Source organism: Ambystoma mexicanum, chromosome 2p (genome assembly GCF_040938575.1).
Source record: "Ambystoma mexicanum isolate Mex_15411 chromosome 2p, UKY_AmexF1_1, whole genome shotgun sequence".
Classification (NCBI taxonomy): domain Eukaryota; kingdom Metazoa; phylum Chordata; class Amphibia; order Caudata; family Ambystomatidae; genus Ambystoma; species Ambystoma mexicanum.
Window position 1 is genome coordinate 915,714,255 of NC_090923.1, and position 17,308 is coordinate 915,731,562.

At 45.5% G+C, this 17,308-nt stretch overlaps 1 protein-coding gene across 1 annotated transcript in view; it reads right to left on the reverse strand.

Annotated features, from left to right (window-relative positions):
• The window catches only part of PPP1R37 (protein phosphatase 1 regulatory subunit 37), a 1,561,993-nt gene that overhangs the window by 345,388 nt on the left and 1,199,297 nt on the right, over nucleotides 1-17,308 (reverse strand). Inside the window, exon 9 of the mRNA XM_069644632.1 lies at nucleotides 10,003-10,144. Coding sequence (XP_069500733.1) covers nucleotides 10,003-10,144 — 142 coding nt within the window. The remainder of the gene's footprint in view (nucleotides 1-10,002; nucleotides 10,145-17,308) is intronic.

Sequence of the window (17,308 nt, forward strand, 5' to 3'; positions counted from 1 at the left end):
TCGCGAGCTGGTTTTTGAGGGCCCAGGCCGTTAGAGCGTCGCATGCCAAGCGGCCTTCCCATCCGTGGCCTTAGCCAAGGCACCAGAGGCACAGCACGTGCGGATCCGAGGTGGGGAAGGAACCGTCGCACAACGGGCACCTATCGAAGCCTGTCGCGGCCGACAGGCGCGGGGGCAGACTAGGGCACCGGTGGACGGTGTTCCCAAGCTCTGAAAAATAGAAAATGCGAGATCAGGGAAAGCGGATGGAATTACGAGCTTGAGGCCTCACACAGGAGCTCTTGTGAAATTGGTCTGCTCCCGTCGACGTGGAAAAGAGGACTGAGGTGTGACCCCCGGTCGGCGGGGTTAAGGGAGCAGACCGGGGGTCACGCCCTTAAATTCAAAGGGAGAGTGATTTTTCTGGTGAAAAAGGGTTCCGTTCCCGTCCCTCGGAAGGGACGCCCTTACAGGATAGAGGAAAGGGGACGGGGCATAGGAGCAATTATCACATGCTCACTATGTTGGATGCCCTAGCAAACATTTGTCAAGTCCTCCGAGTTGAATTAGAGAAATGAATCCCTCAGTATCAAACAGGCTTTCAGAAGGGGGCGGGCACTAAAACAAACATTTTGACTAGTAAATGCCATTGAAAACTCTTGGCTGATTAGAGAACCAACGTTGTTTGTAGATTTTAGTGCCGTCTTCAACAAAGTACAACGGGAAATCCTGTTCAAGAAGCTAGAAAAATGGGGCAATGTCCCTATATTCCAAAAATAAGAGTAAAATAAGATACAAGGTTAGAGGGATGTTACAGATTATATCCCTACTCTTAAGGGACAAAAGCAAGTATGTATCCAATCCCATTTAATGTGTATATGGCAGACATCACAAAGGAATTAATGTACGAAGGGGGGATTGCAGTCAGACTAAGGATGAACGCATTCTGTGGCTCGGTTATGCCAATGATTTAGTGCTTTTGTATGGCACTATTAAAGGCCTTCATAGCTCTTGGGACCGGCTTAATACATATGCATTACAAAATTATATGAATACTTCAAAACTAAAGCAGAAATGTTATTTAACCAAAAGGAATAAAAGTAGTAATTTGAAGTTGACTATTGGAGATAATGTCATAGAAACAGTGACATGATTATTTAGGGGTAATTTTTAATGGCCAACTGGGAATTGCATGTTAATTATTTTTTATTTTATGCATTTGGCGATTTAACAAGCCTTAAGCAATAAACAATTAAACAGGTTAATAGGCTAGAGATGAGAGCTAATCAGTGCTTGAATTAATTTTGCTAGAAATAATTAAGTTCTCATTCACTGCCATATTAAAACCATAATTAGACCTTTGACGGTATTTGGTATTCAAATGTGGGGGCACTGAGGAATCTGAGGGCACCCTTGCTTCATTCCCCCAAAATAATCCTCCTCCAAGGTGGCCAGAAAAAGGCTGTTGCTTTCGGATCATGACCCTGGGAGTGGATATACGAGGGAGGATCAACCTGGGTGGAGTAGACTTGGTTTCTGGGTGAAACATGGTATCCCCATTTCCCTTTCCCAATAAGCCTAATATTGCCCAGGTCTTTGCAGGGCATTATCAATCCCTTCCCTAGTTTTTCTAGACAACCTTCTCTCAACACACAAGCTACTGAGACTAGGGGGCCACAATTGAAAGAAGAAATACTGGAAGAAACATGAGCAGTCTAGTTGTTGGGCTCATTAACATGGAGCAGGGAACTTTAAACAGGTTCAGCTGAGAGGTATCGGGGGGAAGAGCGGCAACCGCAAAGAAGAGTTCCAGGGCAGAAGCTGTGGCGGCGAGAAGGCACCTTCCCGAGACGCTGGGAGATTTATGGAGCGCAAACAGGTCCAGCGAGCAAGAAGGGCTCATGGGCAGTCTGAGGCAGAGCAGAGAAAGCAGTGCTGCACAGAGCGAAGGCAGCGGAAGCGATGGAGAGGCTCCCGAACGCTCACCGATGCAGAACACTGAATGCAGCTGACCAGAACTCCACAGTAAGCAGCGGGAAGCGAGGAAGCCATGGAGAGCGCGGAGTGCCAGAGGGAACCAGCGCGAGCAGACCGTGAACTGAGATGGGTCTCCGGAAAGCCACCGAAAGAAGAAATCCAACCGTAAGGCAGCCAGTGAGTCAGCCTGGGTGAAAAGAGTGCCCCGGACATGGTGGATGGGCGGCTGTGAGGCCAGAGACATTTGGTTTTGAATAGCTCAATTAAATGTAAGAAAAAAGTGAATGGAAAGCAAGCACTGACCAGAAACAAATAAGCCAGCATTACTAAGAATCATTGTGAAGAGTTCAAGAATCAGGCATTGCCAAGAATTATTAAGCAAGAGAACTTATGAAACAGAACTAAGTAAGGCATGTCGGTTGCATGGCCTGTAATGGGTGGACCGTGTGGTCTGACAACTGTCTAGACCGAATAGAGGAAAAGTCACACAGTGATTGAATAAAGGAAGTCTGTGTGAATTGAGATTGACTGAATAGCAGAAACCTATCTGAACTGAGATTGCTAAACTGAACTTTATAAAGTGGCAACAAGTAATCAAACTTGGAAAGCCAGGGAAATATCCCAAGGAACTGCGTTTTGTGTGTTTATTGATGTATATAGCGCATCGAACCCGAGGGTATCTGGGCACGTTTACTGATAATTTCAATTTACAGGTTGCACACAGGAAAATGTTACAGACATTATACAGCAAGGAGCATACAATATAATACATAAAGGTGTGAGGAATATACAATATAATACATATGGAGGGTGTAAGACATCAGTTAAATAGCAACAGACATTGTGATGACGTGGAATGGCATCAGTAGATATTCTGAGGCCTATCAGAGGTCCTAGGATGATAGCCAGCTTTTAGTGTTCTTCCTAAAGCTAAGGAAAGACTGGTCTGATCTCAGATGAGGAGGGAGGGAGTTTCAAAGCTGGGCAGCCATAACAGAGAAGCTGCTCCCCCCTGCTTTTTTCAATTTAAATCTGAGGACTATAAGGCAGAATGCGTTTGCAGTCCTCGTGGGGCGTGTCAAGGATTTTTTTTACAATTTTCTCCCTCAGGTATTGCGGGGCAGTGTGATTTAGACATTTGCGAGTTAGGGAGACTGTTTTGAATTGAATTCGGTCCCTGAAAGCCAGTTATTCATATGCCTAGCTTCCGAGATATGTTGTCTCCTGGGAATGCTTAAGGCCGTTCTAAATGCATTATTTTCAAGTATTTGGAGTTTATTGATTATGTAGTTACTGGCACCCAAGTAGAGGGCAATAATCCAGTTTAGAGAGGATAAGGGCTCTCGCTAAAGTGATGCAACTCTCTCTAGAGAGGAAATGTTTGCAAGGCTGTATCATCTTGCATGTATACGCTGTTGCAGAGGCAGTGGCGTTGACTTGCTTCCTTAGATTGAGAGCCGAGTCTAGGTAGAAACCTAGGGTTTTTACCTCTTTTGCCACTTTAATGTCATTACCGTCAATGCTGAAGGATGCATATTTGTTACCGAGTTTGTTAAGGTTAGCTGGTGCTCCTAGGATCTGGAGTTCCGTCTTTTCGCCATTCAGGCATAAGCCATAGGAAGCCATCCACGCCTGAATGATTAGATGGATTTTGTTTACTAGGGCCAGGTCAGTTACGTAGTCTCCAGTGAGAGGTATGAGGATCTGGGTGTCATTTGCATAGTTGGTGTAGGTGACACCCAGATGGTCAAGGTCGTCAAACAATGGCTTTGTAAAGACATTATACATCGTTGGTGACACACAAGAGCCTTAAGGTACTCCACATATTATTTGAGTAGGGTCTAATGAGGCGGAAGAAGAAAAGACTCATAGTCCTGTTGTTCAAGAATGAACAAATCCATGCTATAGCATCCTGAGATTAATTGGCCGCAGTGGCCAGGTGTTTGCAAAGCACTTTATGGTCCACCAGATCAAAGGAGGCTGATAGATCTAATAGCAACAAAAGACCAAGTTTCCTGTTGTCTTTCAGTTCGTCAATCTGAATCTTTAGATCTATCAGAGCCGTTTCGGTGCCATGTTGTGGTCTGAAGCTAGATTGCCAAAGCCCTAGGAGGTGGTTAGTCTCCAGGTACGCTTGGATCTGGAGATAAGCAGCTTTGTCTATTATCTTAAGTAAGAACGGGCCTGTGGTAATTGGCCTGTAGTTCTTGGGGATCGTAGGGTCTAGGGATGCTTTTTTGAAAACATTTTTTAGGAATGGTAAGACCCAAGCATCCCTGAGGTTAGTAGGGACACTACAGGTTGAGAATTAGGTGTTGATTAGTTTCTGTCACACTCACCTGTGTCTCGGCGAGAGCGATGGAGCCTTGACCTCTTTCCCCGTGTGCTCTCTTCCCAACCTGATACGGAAGGTATGCCTGTTAATAGAAAGGGTAAAGTACACTAAGATATAGGACTGACTTCACCTTCGGACCCCCCTCCCTCTTATCCCTTGTGTAGAGGAGATTTGGCTTGACTTTCCCCCAGCTCACCGTTAGAATTAGTTGGGCGAACTCTCCATCCTGCTCTTGGCAAGGGCGCAATTCTTCGTGGCCGGAGACCCGACCCTCCACTTGTGGGCCTTTCCTTGGCGAGTTATTCTGGCTGCTCGCATTCTGTGTTAAATCGCTGTTACGAATTCACAGCGAATACCCCCGGAATAATGCGGAGAGGATGCGTGGAGAACCAGTTACTTACCTGCTAAACCAGCCGGCTAAAGATTACCAGTGAAGTAACTGGTTATCTTTAGCCGGCTGGTTTAGCAGGTAAGTGTCTTTATTTCCAGGAGGAAATGTCTTTAGGGTTGGGGGTATTCTGCTATTCAGATAAGTGTCATTCAAATATTTGTGCAGCGTTAAAGGATGCTGGGTGTAGCACATTTAACTGTTTTCTATTTCACAGGTGCGCCCAAGTTTGTAGGAAAAGGAGAAACGTGTGCGATCAGACGGCTACCTTTACTGGTGAGTATGCGCTGCGTTGAGCTGATTCAAGAGTCTGCATTATGCAAGCGCTACCTGACTGTCTTTTCTCTTTACAGGAGCTGCTGGAAGTTTGTGCTATGATCCGGAGAGAAGATCCGATGACTGGAGCTGCTGGGCGATCATGCGAAAAACTGGAGAGATGATCTGAAGCTGGTCCTATGGAGCGGAGACCGCCCGCACGTGGACAGAAGGATTCCAGGGACTGGAGCGCAGTGAGCCTGTTGCTTGCACAGCGTACAGGAAACACGAAGCGCTGAATAGTCTTGGGGCATGGCTTATATAGCCAGCCACGCCCAATAACTAGAGGTAGTTCAACATACTTCCTTACTGGCCACAGGAAATGAACAGGAAGTGGAAAGGAAATGAGCAGGAAGTGACTAAAAAGATGCTAGAGAATGATGTCAAAGGCTAAGAAATACTTTCATGTAGTACATGCCTATCCTGCCAGGCCCTTACCCACCATGCCCCAACAAGGCACCCAGAATTAATGACAGTTTCGTGATCAAGGGAGCCAGGTCTCTGGCCGCTTCTTTGATTATTTGGGCTGGGCAGATATCTCCCTGAAATCTTGATGGTTTGAGTGAAGTAATGATGTTCAGTACCTCTAAGGTAGAGACTTGTGAGAATTTGAAACGATGAGAAGGTTTATGTGGTGTGATCTGGGACGCTGTGACGAAAGCATAAGTTTGTCAGGTTCAGTCTTATAAGAAATGTTGTTTTGGAGGAGGGCGATTTTGTTGGCCAAAGCGTTTTGTATGTTGGTGCACCATTCTTTGTTCTTAATGCAAGTGTCAGCAGGGGGGATAAAAGCTTCCATTTCTCTTGAGATAATGAAGAATTCCTTGGTACTAGAACTAGCTTTATTGATCCTAGCATATGTCTCACGTTTGGTAAGTAGTATTTCAGATTTGTATTTTGCTGAAATTTTCAGCAGGTTCATTTTATTCTCCTTAGTAGGGAGAGGTTTCCATAGGACTTGTTTTCATTTTTTCTGCCCACAGGGCTTTTAGATGAGGTGTAAACCAAGAGTTCAAGTGAGCTCTGGGTTTACTTCTGCTCATTTTAAATGGGACGATGGTGACTAGTGCTCGAGTGATGGTAGAGTTGAATAAGTCTACTAGCAAGGCAGGGTCAGAGTTGTACGGTATGCGGTTCAAAATAGGGATCACAAGTGGCAGTAGCTTGTCCACTGTAATGCTCCATTTGTTCCTGTAAGTAGTGGAGGAGCTATTGAGTTAGATCTGGTGGAAGGTCTAGTGATTGGTATGGTGAAAGACAGTAAGTAGTGATCCGTCCAAGCTTGCGGTTCAATGGAGGTTATCGTAGTTTCGCAGTTTAGATCTGCAACCCAATCTAGGGTTCAACCTTTATCATGGGTGGGCTGATTGACTCCATGGGTAAGGCCTAGTTCAGTGAGAGTATTTGACAATGCCAGTGCATCCTGGTCATTGGGGTCGTTGAGCCCTAGGTTGAAATCTCCTAGCAGAAGTATTTGCGAGGTAGGTTTAGTGTTAGCAGATAATATTGTGACGATTTATTGCTCGAAGGAACCGATGGGGCCTGGAGTTGAGCGGTTAGGGTGCGTGAATTGGTGATAGGTAGTTTAACAGTGAGCAGTTCACAAGAAGTGACGTGCGTGCAGTGAATTGGATACACTAAGACCTAAGTTGGTCTTGGCAATGAAGGCAATGCCACCACCTCTAGGGGCCTCTATCTGCTCTCAAGATGTAAGATAGTAATTGTCAGGTATAGCAAGGAGGAGAGAAGGACCTGCTGCTGCGTGAAGCCACCACTCTGTTATTGCTAAGAAATCTAGTTCTTCAGCGATGATCAGGTCAGCTATGTCAATGGCATGTGCTACCATTGATCTTGCGTTGATTAGGGCACCTTTAATTGTTGGTGTGACAGTGTTAGAGGGATTTGGGCTAGGGTTTCTCCGACTAACTATTTTTATTAGTGTAGTTGGTTTTGGAGATCGGGATATAGCCAGAGGTAGGTGGATTATGTGTAGTTGGGCGGCTAGGCTGTGGCATGTAGGATCTGGTAAGTCTAGAGCCGAGCCAATCATTTCTGACTTCAGTAAATCAAGGTTTGCTAGGTACTTGTTTAGTGGCAAAACGATTGATCCATTGGATAGGGGATAGGAGGCAGTCAGGGCCTGCATGGTTGACGGAGTCATTGTTAGGGTGCTTAATACCCAAATTTAACTTTGGTAAGAATTTGGTAGATCTGATAGTTTGTTGGAGACTGAGCTTAGGGGGTGGCAGGAATTTAGTAGGTTCGATCCACAGTAGTGGTGAGATAGGAGTGGGCATGGTTGCACATTGGTGCTCGATAAGTAGGGGATCTGCCACAGAGGCATCATAGCTGGCATCCATTAGGGCGAGCAACAGTTTTGCAATGAGGTAAATGAAGGCGAGCATAATATTGGTGGGGGGCCCACTTAAGATGACTAGTACAGAGATGGCCTTCTGGGATGAGACGCAGAGCAAAGTAGGGGCAGAGGCAAAGCAAGCCCTAGGGCCAAATACTGAAGTTTAACAGGTATCAGGCGTGCATAGGTTCAAGGGAGTCTTACAATAACAGGCAAATTAGCATTCAGCATCGGACTAGTAGGCTAGTAAGACAGAGGATCCAGTGCCCATGTGGCGACTCTGTAAGGATGAATCGTATAATACAGTTGGAACATTAACTATCCCGAGGAATAGTGTTGCTTTGAAACGTTGGAAGATTTGAAAGCCGTGGGAAGGGAACCCCTTTGCTGTAAAGTGAACCATTTGAATCATGGGGAAGGGAAAACCCTTTTGCACTTAAGAGCTGGAAGAAGCTCTGAACTATTATTTGGAACACTTCTCATTTGATGCGAACAGCCCTACACATTTTATTTAGTTAGATGTGAGGACAAGTACAGGTTTTGGACACAGACATTTGCTTTGGACTTCCTGATACAGACTATCATTAGTTTCATTTAGGCAGGTAAATCCCACCTTAGCTAAGGGCTAGTTGGGAATTTTCACAACTCTTCCTTTTTAGTTTATAAATGTTTGTACTTCAAACTTATATTTCGTTGTATGGGTCACATTCATGATGCCTTCACAGTACAAGCAAACAGGAATCTCTGTGCCTTAAAACTATATTAAATATTAGGAGAAACACGCCAATTGAACATGCGCAGTGTGGGATGTGAAAATGGACTAATGCAGCTCCTGCTATGTTGTGGAGTATGAATTTCAATGTATTTATAGATACAGTGTTTACCGGATCTACATTATTGAGGCTGAAACATATATATGATATCTGGAAGAAACAAATCAGTTTGACCCATTTGGGCATTTCAATAAACGTTTTAAAAACGTGATGAGGACAGCTATCAGGGAGTTAGACCAGGAGCAAAGTTTTGGAAACATAGCTTCTAAATGTCTAAGTCAAGACTGTATTGAACAATACAGTAATTATAATGGATAGCCCTCCCATTTGAAAGAACATCCGCATAATTGGATTATTCATAAATATTTGAGTATTACATTTAATAATGTTAACTCATTTGAAGTCTGGTGGGCAGATGTGAGTGACCAGACAATCGCCTATGTAGGTTATGTGGAAACTTGGGGGCTGAAACAGGTAGACACCTTTTGATGGAATGTGAAAGTTTGGCTAGATCATGAACTCTTACCTTATGGATTTGATTTTGACAAGGAGGTATTAACATAATGGTCAATATTCTTTGAAGGAAATGATGTGGTGCTAATAAATTAAATTGTAAAATTGTGGATGCACATTGAATCGATCATGCAGTGTGTGGACCTAAAAAAAAAAGAAAAAAAGCTTTTTTCCCTTTTGTATAATTGTTTTAATTTTTCTTGTATGCATGTACAGACTTAGCGGGCTACAAATGTACTATTTGTATAAAAACAAAATAAATTATTTTTTTGTTAAAGGTGATTTTCATAGCTAAGCTGATGATCATAAGATAATGGAACACCAAATATTCCTCCCTTTTTAACTACTGATTTCAAGAATTAGAAAATGCATTTGATATGGTGTCTAGAATCTGGGCAAGCACAAGAGCGTACAAAATCTTTGCACAGGATGGAGTTCACTAATGCGAAAGGCAATCCGGTCTCTACTGATGTTAATTTAGCACTTTGCAGCAAGGCACTTGTGCGCTTTATTAGAGTCTTGGTTTGTATGTTTGAGTATTACATTATTCATGTTCTATTTACACTACTTGACACTAATCTGTTTCATAAGGTGTGCACATTGTCAAAATGAAAGGATGTGCTGCCAAAAAAAAAAAAAAAAAAACATTCAAAAGGAGATAACGGGAGGGAGGAATCGAAAACCTTCGATTCGTTATGTCTGCCAACCCAAGCAGCAGATTTGACAACCAGGGACTCGAGGCAAACTGTGGCAGCATACACTTAGGGAAAGGAAGGTTAAGCATCTGCAATGCCGCGAAGTTCAGGAATCATAAGAAACCCAATGCCGTCGGTACCTCCATACATTTCTAGTCTGGCCTAGTCATTTCTCTTTGCTAGAAAACAAACCCCATTCTTCAGATCAGGAGATGGGTAACTGGACCCAGAGTCTAAAATGTCGAGAGGGAACAGTTATGTTGTGTTTGCTGCAACAGACCAGCAGTATTCAAGTCATGCAAATAACAGAAGCTGCATGCTATTACCGAAATCGACAGAAAAAATTAAACATCAGAAATTCTTATGATCTGAAGGTAAACAGAAATGAACAGACATACAACTTAAATGGAAAACATGGATATCATAAAGCATACCCAACACTGAAAACGCATACATTTTTGCCAGTTTGCAAATTGGTTAGTATACACCTAATAACGCAGGGTTATTGGGCAACCTATCTCAGAGGACGGTAACGCTTAGTAGCATTTCCGTAAAGACTAACTAGCATGAATATTTTTCTTGCTTACATCACATCTGCAATGAGGCTTACCTCATAAGTAGAAACTCGGTTAAAGTCGCACAGAAAAATATCCCCCTCCAACAGATCTTACCCTCGCAAGTGAGCTTGGTGGATGCCAGTCCAAGTCGCAGCACAGTACGGTTTCCAATAAGACCGGTCTTCAGGTTGCGCACACCCTCATTTCCAATGGGATTGTGGCCCAGGTTCAGGGTTTCTAAACTCTGTGTGTGAGGCTGCAAGGATAGGGGTGAAGGGTATGAGGTTATATGTCGGTCAACTACATTTTTTACACAACCAATGTTACAGAGGAATATAACGGATGCCCTGAAAATAGGCCACTTAAAGTAAAAGAATATGGGGGCTTTGTTGGAATATACACTACTGTGGCAAATGGCTGTTACGAATACACTGAATAAAGTACTTAACTTGGAAGTCCTCGATTTTATCGGCATTATCAACCTTCGATCCCTTTTGAAAAAAGCTCCATGCAAAGACTGGAGCTTGACATCCTTAAACATCCACCAGCAGGCAACAGTGCAGCTCCGTTGCCTGACTTGTCATGGGTGCCACATTGGACACAAATGATGTATATATCGGAAACTTAAATTCCATGCAACAATATTTATGCAGCTTGTCACAGTTTTAGATTTGAATGTTATGCATAGGCCATCTAGTGGTTCATCCAGCATATTACACCTTGTTTACCGATTCTTGAAATTGGGTTTGAGATGGGCATATATAAGTAACTAGCAGCTGTACCCGTACTTTGCACAGTAATTCCTACTTCAGTCCTAGTTTATTTCAGAACTAAACCAATGCTTCTTTGCATACAATATTGGTAGTCTTTCCTGTAGGAGACAGTGTGCACAAATTGTCTTTGTACACTACTCTGGAGCAAGCCACATAAAACTGACCATGAGACAAGCATGAATCCCGTAAATCGGTTCCAGCTACTTTGAGTTGCAGCGTTGACATTTCAAAGCAACATTATTGGTGTTGCGAACTACAGCCAAGGCAGCAGCGACCTCAACATAAGTGGCTTACATGTAGGGCTGAAGCGTGCAAGCTTGAAGTGCCGTACGTGTACGGCTGAAGCATAGCTTTGTACTGTTGAGATGGCAAACATTCATCAACTTCCGCTGGAAATGAAGTTTCTGGAATTATCATCAGATTTGCCACAATGTGACGTACGTCGTCATTACGGACACTATTGAAGAGACATGAATAGTTTCCCGTCACCAGCATTACTACAAAAGCACTCTATTGTGTCACCCGCAGGACTTCAAAAGTGACTGCCGCTAATGCCAGCTAAAATGCTGATAGTCTGGAAAGTTTAGGAACAATGAACTACTGAAGTTTTCATGAACTGCTAAACTTTAGGAACAATGAATGTAAAATTACGGCAGAACTACAGCGCGAAAGAGCCATTTGGCAGGTGAAAGCATTGCAGACTGCTAAAAAAATAAAAATCTGAAAAATATATGTGTATTCTTGTTATATTTTCTACACCATGGAACCTACCCACAAGCCAAAATTCAAGTTTGTAGCATGTTGGAAAGCATGCTGAACATTTCAAACAGACACACACACATTTCATATATAGTACATTACTCACCGTAATCTTATTTCTGATGCTTATATCTGCTTAGATTCACATGCTGTGCCTAGGCCGACATCTAGTGGAAGCTGCAGAGTATTACAGTTGTTTTTTAAACTCGAAAAGGGACGTTGACAGGGCGTGCCAGTAATACTATCCCTAGTGTGACGTCCACTGTACCCATGATCCCTCACACATCGAGGTCCCTCAGATTGTTATTTTTCTGACATGAGGTGTAGCTTGAGTACAGTTGTATCCAAGCAGATCCGTATCAGACAAACTCATAAGCATCCATGCACCTTCTCTCTGGGGAGGATGGCTGGGCGCATGTGAATCTAAGCAGATACAAGCATCAGAAATACAATTACGGTGAGTAATGTATCCCTTCTAAGGCTGGTGGAATCTGCTTAGATCACATGCTTTGCATAGATTAGCGAGCAGTGTTAGAAGGAGGAGGTGGGATGTGAGAAGGTTCATGAGCGAATAAATGTCTAAGAACCGCTTGACCCACTTGTGTATCTGTCTTGGAATGAGTGTCAATGCAGTAGTACTGAGTGAAAGTATGTATTGAGCTCCATGTAGCTGCTTTGCAAATACTGTCTAAAGGGACATTTGCAATGAAAGCCACGGTGGTTCCTGTGCCTCTAGTGGAATGGGCCCTGGGCGTAAAAGGCAGTGTCTTATTTGATAGGGAATAGCACAGTTATATACATCTGACTAATCACTTGGAGATGGCATTCTTTGAAATGCGGTCACCTTCTCTGCCTGGCGCTATGGAGACAAACAATTGATCTGTTTTTCTTAGCAGTCTGATCTTGTCTACATAGTAGAGGACCGCCCTCCTTACATCTAGTGTGTGTAGTTTTACCACAGCTGAGCTGTTGGGTTCCTGGAAGAAAGCCGGTAGCTCAACTGACTGGTTTACATGAAATGTGGAGATGAATTTAGGGGAGAACCTAGGGCGAGTACGTAAAACCAGCTTGTCTTGGTGTACAACAAAGAAAAGATCCTGCACTGACAATGCTTGTATTTCACTCACTCTTCTTATGGAAGTGATAGCCAGTTTTGTAAGTCAGGTGTTTTAGACTAGACTTGTGCATTGGCTTGAACGGTGGTCCAATGAGCTTAGCGAGCACCACGTTGAGATCCCAATCCTGGCGGTGGGTTTGAAATAGGAGGGTGGAGTCTCTTTACTCCTTCCATGAATGCATTGATGACAGGTACTTTCCACCATGAGACCTTATTATGGGAAGTGGTGTAGGCTGATAAAGTCACCAGGTGGACTTTTAGGGAGTTGAATACTAACCCTGCATCTAGCAAATGGAGCATATAAGTTAGAATGTGGGAGGGAGTACATTCTATGGGGTTTATTTGTTTAGACTGGCACCAAATTACAAATCTTCTCCATTTGCCAAAGTAACAGTGTCTAGTGTTTGGTTTTCTTGATTCTTTCAAGATAGCCATGCATCTCTGTTGTAGGTTAAGATGTCCTAATGACCTCAGGAGCCATGCTGCCAAGTTCATTGAGTGAGGCTGCAGGTGCACTGTTAGTCCCTCTTGCTGAGTGAGTAGATTGTACGGGCACGGGAGTTTGATGGGATCGCACATCACCAGTTTGCACAGATGTGGATACCATTGTTGTCTTGCCCACATAGGAGCAACTAGGATACGCGTCATCGGTTCCTTGTGGATCTTGTTCACCACGTTCCTCATGAGAGGTGTTGGGGGGAGGGGGGTGCGTAAGCAAATTTCCCTGACCAGTTCATCCATAGGGCGTTCCCCTTGGAGCCTGGCTGGGGGAACCTGGACGCGAAGTCTGGGCATTGACTGTTTCCGCTTGTAGCAAACAACTCTATTGTGGGGAAACACCATAGAGAGAAGAGGTGTTCTGCGACTTTTTCGTGTGGGCGCCACTCGTGTTCCTCTGGTAGGGGATCTCTGCTCAATGAGTCTGCTAGAGAGTCGAGTTCCCCTGGAACATGCTGTGACGATGGGAACATCTTCTGTTTGAGTGCCCATTTCCAAATTAGCTGCACAAGCCTGGACAGATTTGGAAAACGTGTGCCCCCGTTTTTGATATAAAACATTGCTGTAGGGCTGTGTCAGGACTTGCACAGATTGGTTCTTTAAATGGAATTCGAATGCCCGAAGGGCTTTGAATACTGCCACTAGCTGTAGCAGATTGATGTGGTTCTGGGCTGCCGTGCAAGACCACAGACCCTGAGCTGTGTGGTGAAGGTAATGAGTGCCCCACCCCGCAAGAGAGGCGTCTGTCATGACAATCGCCTGCATCTCTGGATCGTAGAAGGGTTTCCCCTTCAGCAGATTTCCCCTTATCCACCAGCAAAGATTTTGTACAAGTGTTGGCGAAACGACCACTAGATCGTCCCACTGACTACTTGCCTGAGATCACTTTCGCCAACCACTCCTGCATGGGTCGCATGCGCAGGCACGCGTGAGGAACCAGGTAAATGCAAGATGCCATCATGCCTAGCAAACGCATAGCTTTGTGCATGCATCCTTATCTGGTGGCCGGCCTGATAATGCAGTATTTGCAGTAACACATTTTGGACACTTTCCTCTGACGGAAAGACCAACTCCTCTTGTGTGTTTAAGACAGCACCTAGGAACTGTTTGGAAGTGCTTGGCACTAGGCTCGACTTTTTCTCATTGATGGAGAAGCCCAATGGAAAGAGGAGCTTGATTGTTCTTTGAATGTTTTGTCTGCAAATTAGGGGGGACTCCCCTATAATGAGCCATTCGTCCAGGTAAGGGTACACTGGGATTGCCTCCCTGCGTAGGTGTGCTGCCACCACCGCCAGTACCTTTGTGAATACCCTTGGAGCAGAAGGTATTCCAAAGGGCAGCACTTTGAATTGGTAGTGCTGGTTCGCTATCTTGAAACGCAAGAATCTTCTGTGCGCTGGGATCATTGAAATATGAAAATAGGCATCTTTCATATCCAGTGTTGCCATGTAATCCCCTTTTTTTAGTAGAGGGATTACCTCTTGTAGCGTAGTCATGCAGAACTTTTGTGGCTTGACATACTTGTTTGCAGGGCAGAAATCTAATACTGGGCGCATTGTTAGATCTTTCTTTGGTACAAGGAAGTAAGTTGGATAAATACCCCTGTTTACCTGGTTGGCCGGGACGACTTCGACGGCGTCCTTTATTAGAAGAGTGGATATCTCCTTGAGGATACGCTGGTGTTCTCTTGAGTGGATCTTCTGTCATGGGGGGTGGTTGTGGGGTCGTTGGAGGAGCTCTATACAGTATCCACTTGCTACTGTGGACAGCGCCCATCTGTCTTGAGGTGATTCCCTCCCATGCGTGAGTGAAGCTGGAAATGCGCCCTCCTACTGGAGAGGCATGCAAGGGCACCTGAAGCGGAATGTCACTGCTTCTGAGGTGGGGTGCCACTTTGAGAGGGGTTGCCCCTTCCACAACCACAACCTCTGTGCTGTCCTCTAGGATATCCCTGGGAGGATTGACTGATTATTTCCCCAGGAGGAGCTTTGGTTTTGACTGTAATTGGACCCCCGTGAGAACCATGGCCGTGAAAGCGGCAAAAATTGCTATTACCCCTTTGGCCGGGTGGCTTGTTGGCGAGTCGGCCCAACGATTCAAGCGTGTCATATTTGTCTTTGGCTGTCTTAAGGGCGTTCTTGACAGCCTTGCCGAAGAGTACATTGGGTTCAATAGGCATATTAATTAGTGTGGCCCGAGTTTCTGGTCTGAAACCGGATTGCCGCAGCCACACATGACGTTTACTAACATACCCTGAGTAATGATTTTTCCGCCATTGTCCGCCGCGTCAAGGTTGGTCTTAAGTAAGCAGCTTGACACTGCCCTCCCTTCTGCGGCCACCTGTGCTAGCTGGAATTTCAGTGGTTCTGGGGCAGACTATAGTAGAGCAGACACTTCCTCCCCCCCCATTTGTGGCAGTTATAACCGGCCAAAAGGGTAGCATTGTTCGCAATTCTGGTCTGGTAAGCCGCGGAGGAGGGGACTTTGCTACCCATGGTGTAAATCCTTTTGCTTTCCTTGTCGGGTGGGGCCTCGGAGGAAGCAGGGGGGTGCCCGCTCTTTTCCTAGTTGTAGTTACAACTAATGAGACTGGCTTCAGATGCCCTATAACATACAGTGGGTCTGAAGGTGTGGGTTTAAAAAGCGTTTCTACACGTGGTTTACAGCCCATGTGAGGTTAGGGGCTTCTAATGACGGTTGTATCCTGCGGTGTATTGACTCGAGTAGAAGAATAAACTGCACCATTGTTTTCTTGTCCCCAAGGATCTGTTCTACAAAGTCGTTATCCTCCTGTACCTCCAGAGTGTCAATTTGCAAGAGCTCTGCCGCCCTGGCTAGCACCTCATTAAGAAAGGGTTGGTTGTCAATAGGAGAATAAACGCTAGGAGGGTCCTGATCAATAGGTAAGTCTATTGGCTACATATTGGCCTCTGGGTCAGCCTCTTGGTCCTCAATGTCCCCATAATAAGGGTCTGCTGCCTCCTCATCGTACGGAGGGTCAGCTGCCTCTACAATTGAGAGGTCTTCGTGCTCGGAGTCCGGATCATAGAGCTCTATGACTGTGCTACGTACTGGAATTTCAGTACGAGACCTTTTAGAAGGGGGTTAAGCAGAGACTTGAGACCCAGAGGGAGCTGTGGTGGGGGGAGTGGAGTGGAAACTCTGGAAGTATGCAGGGTCCTTTTCGTAGAAATTGACCATAAAGGACATTTGCCTCATGACCCTATCTATGTCTTGTGAAGACCATTCTGCTGAATTTGGGATTACCAAGGGCTGCGAAGGAAGTCTTAAATCTTCATCTGCGGGAGGAATAACCCCAGATCTGTTAGGCCTAGTCTCTACAGGTTTATCCTTATGAGGGATGGGCCTAGTTTCCTTAGGTTTTATGAGAAGTTTTTTTCCCTATGAGGGGTCTTTGAGGACTTCCTTTGTGCTCCTTGTCCTCGCCCCCCCCCCCCTCTGCGCCCAGAGCCGTGTTTATTTGACTGTTTGGGGCCTCATACCCAATTTGATGCAGAGCGTCGACTTTCGGGTGTGGGAAGGGCCGAGGCCTCGTCTGCGGACGATGGGCCCTCGGAGGGAGTATTACACGCGACACAGTTGCCGTCTTTCGACGGTTGGGTCCTGTCGTGCGGCGATCTCGAGCGAGAATGCCCAGAGGACAGGGACTCAACGGAACTTTCCCTGGCTGCCGTGCGTTGTCGACCGCTCAACCCATGTGTCGAGTCTTGACTTGGGGTTATGTATTTAGTGGTGGGTGGTTTTGATGTGCTTCCGCCGCCGGGTGTAGTCCCCACAACATGGCTGCCGGCCTGTCCTCCCGGGTCAGGGGCCTGCGCTTGGGTAGCTGGAGCTACTCCATCGCCCCCCGAAACGGCGGCGTTGCTGCCATCACTGAAAGCGCCTTCTACCTCCATACCCTCGAGGTGCCTGGCGTAGTGGGCCCAGCGTTTTGTGGAGCGGTGCTTTAAAGTCTTGGGCTTCAAGAGCCTACACGCTCGACAGGACGCCTCAACGTGGTCTCTTGGGAGACCCAAGTTACAGACTACATGCTTATCGACCCACAGGAATTTACGATTGCACTTGGGGCAGAATTTAAATGGGGTCTTGTCCACAACTACAAACTATGGCAGCTGGGCGAAAGTAGTGTAAGAAGAGGGGCATATATATGCTAAAATGACTCCCCCCCCCCCCCTCCCACTGTCTAGGCCGAGGCCCGGGGCGGCCTTCCAAGGCCGAACAGTCCATCGCGGTAGTCTTTCGACTGGCAGTC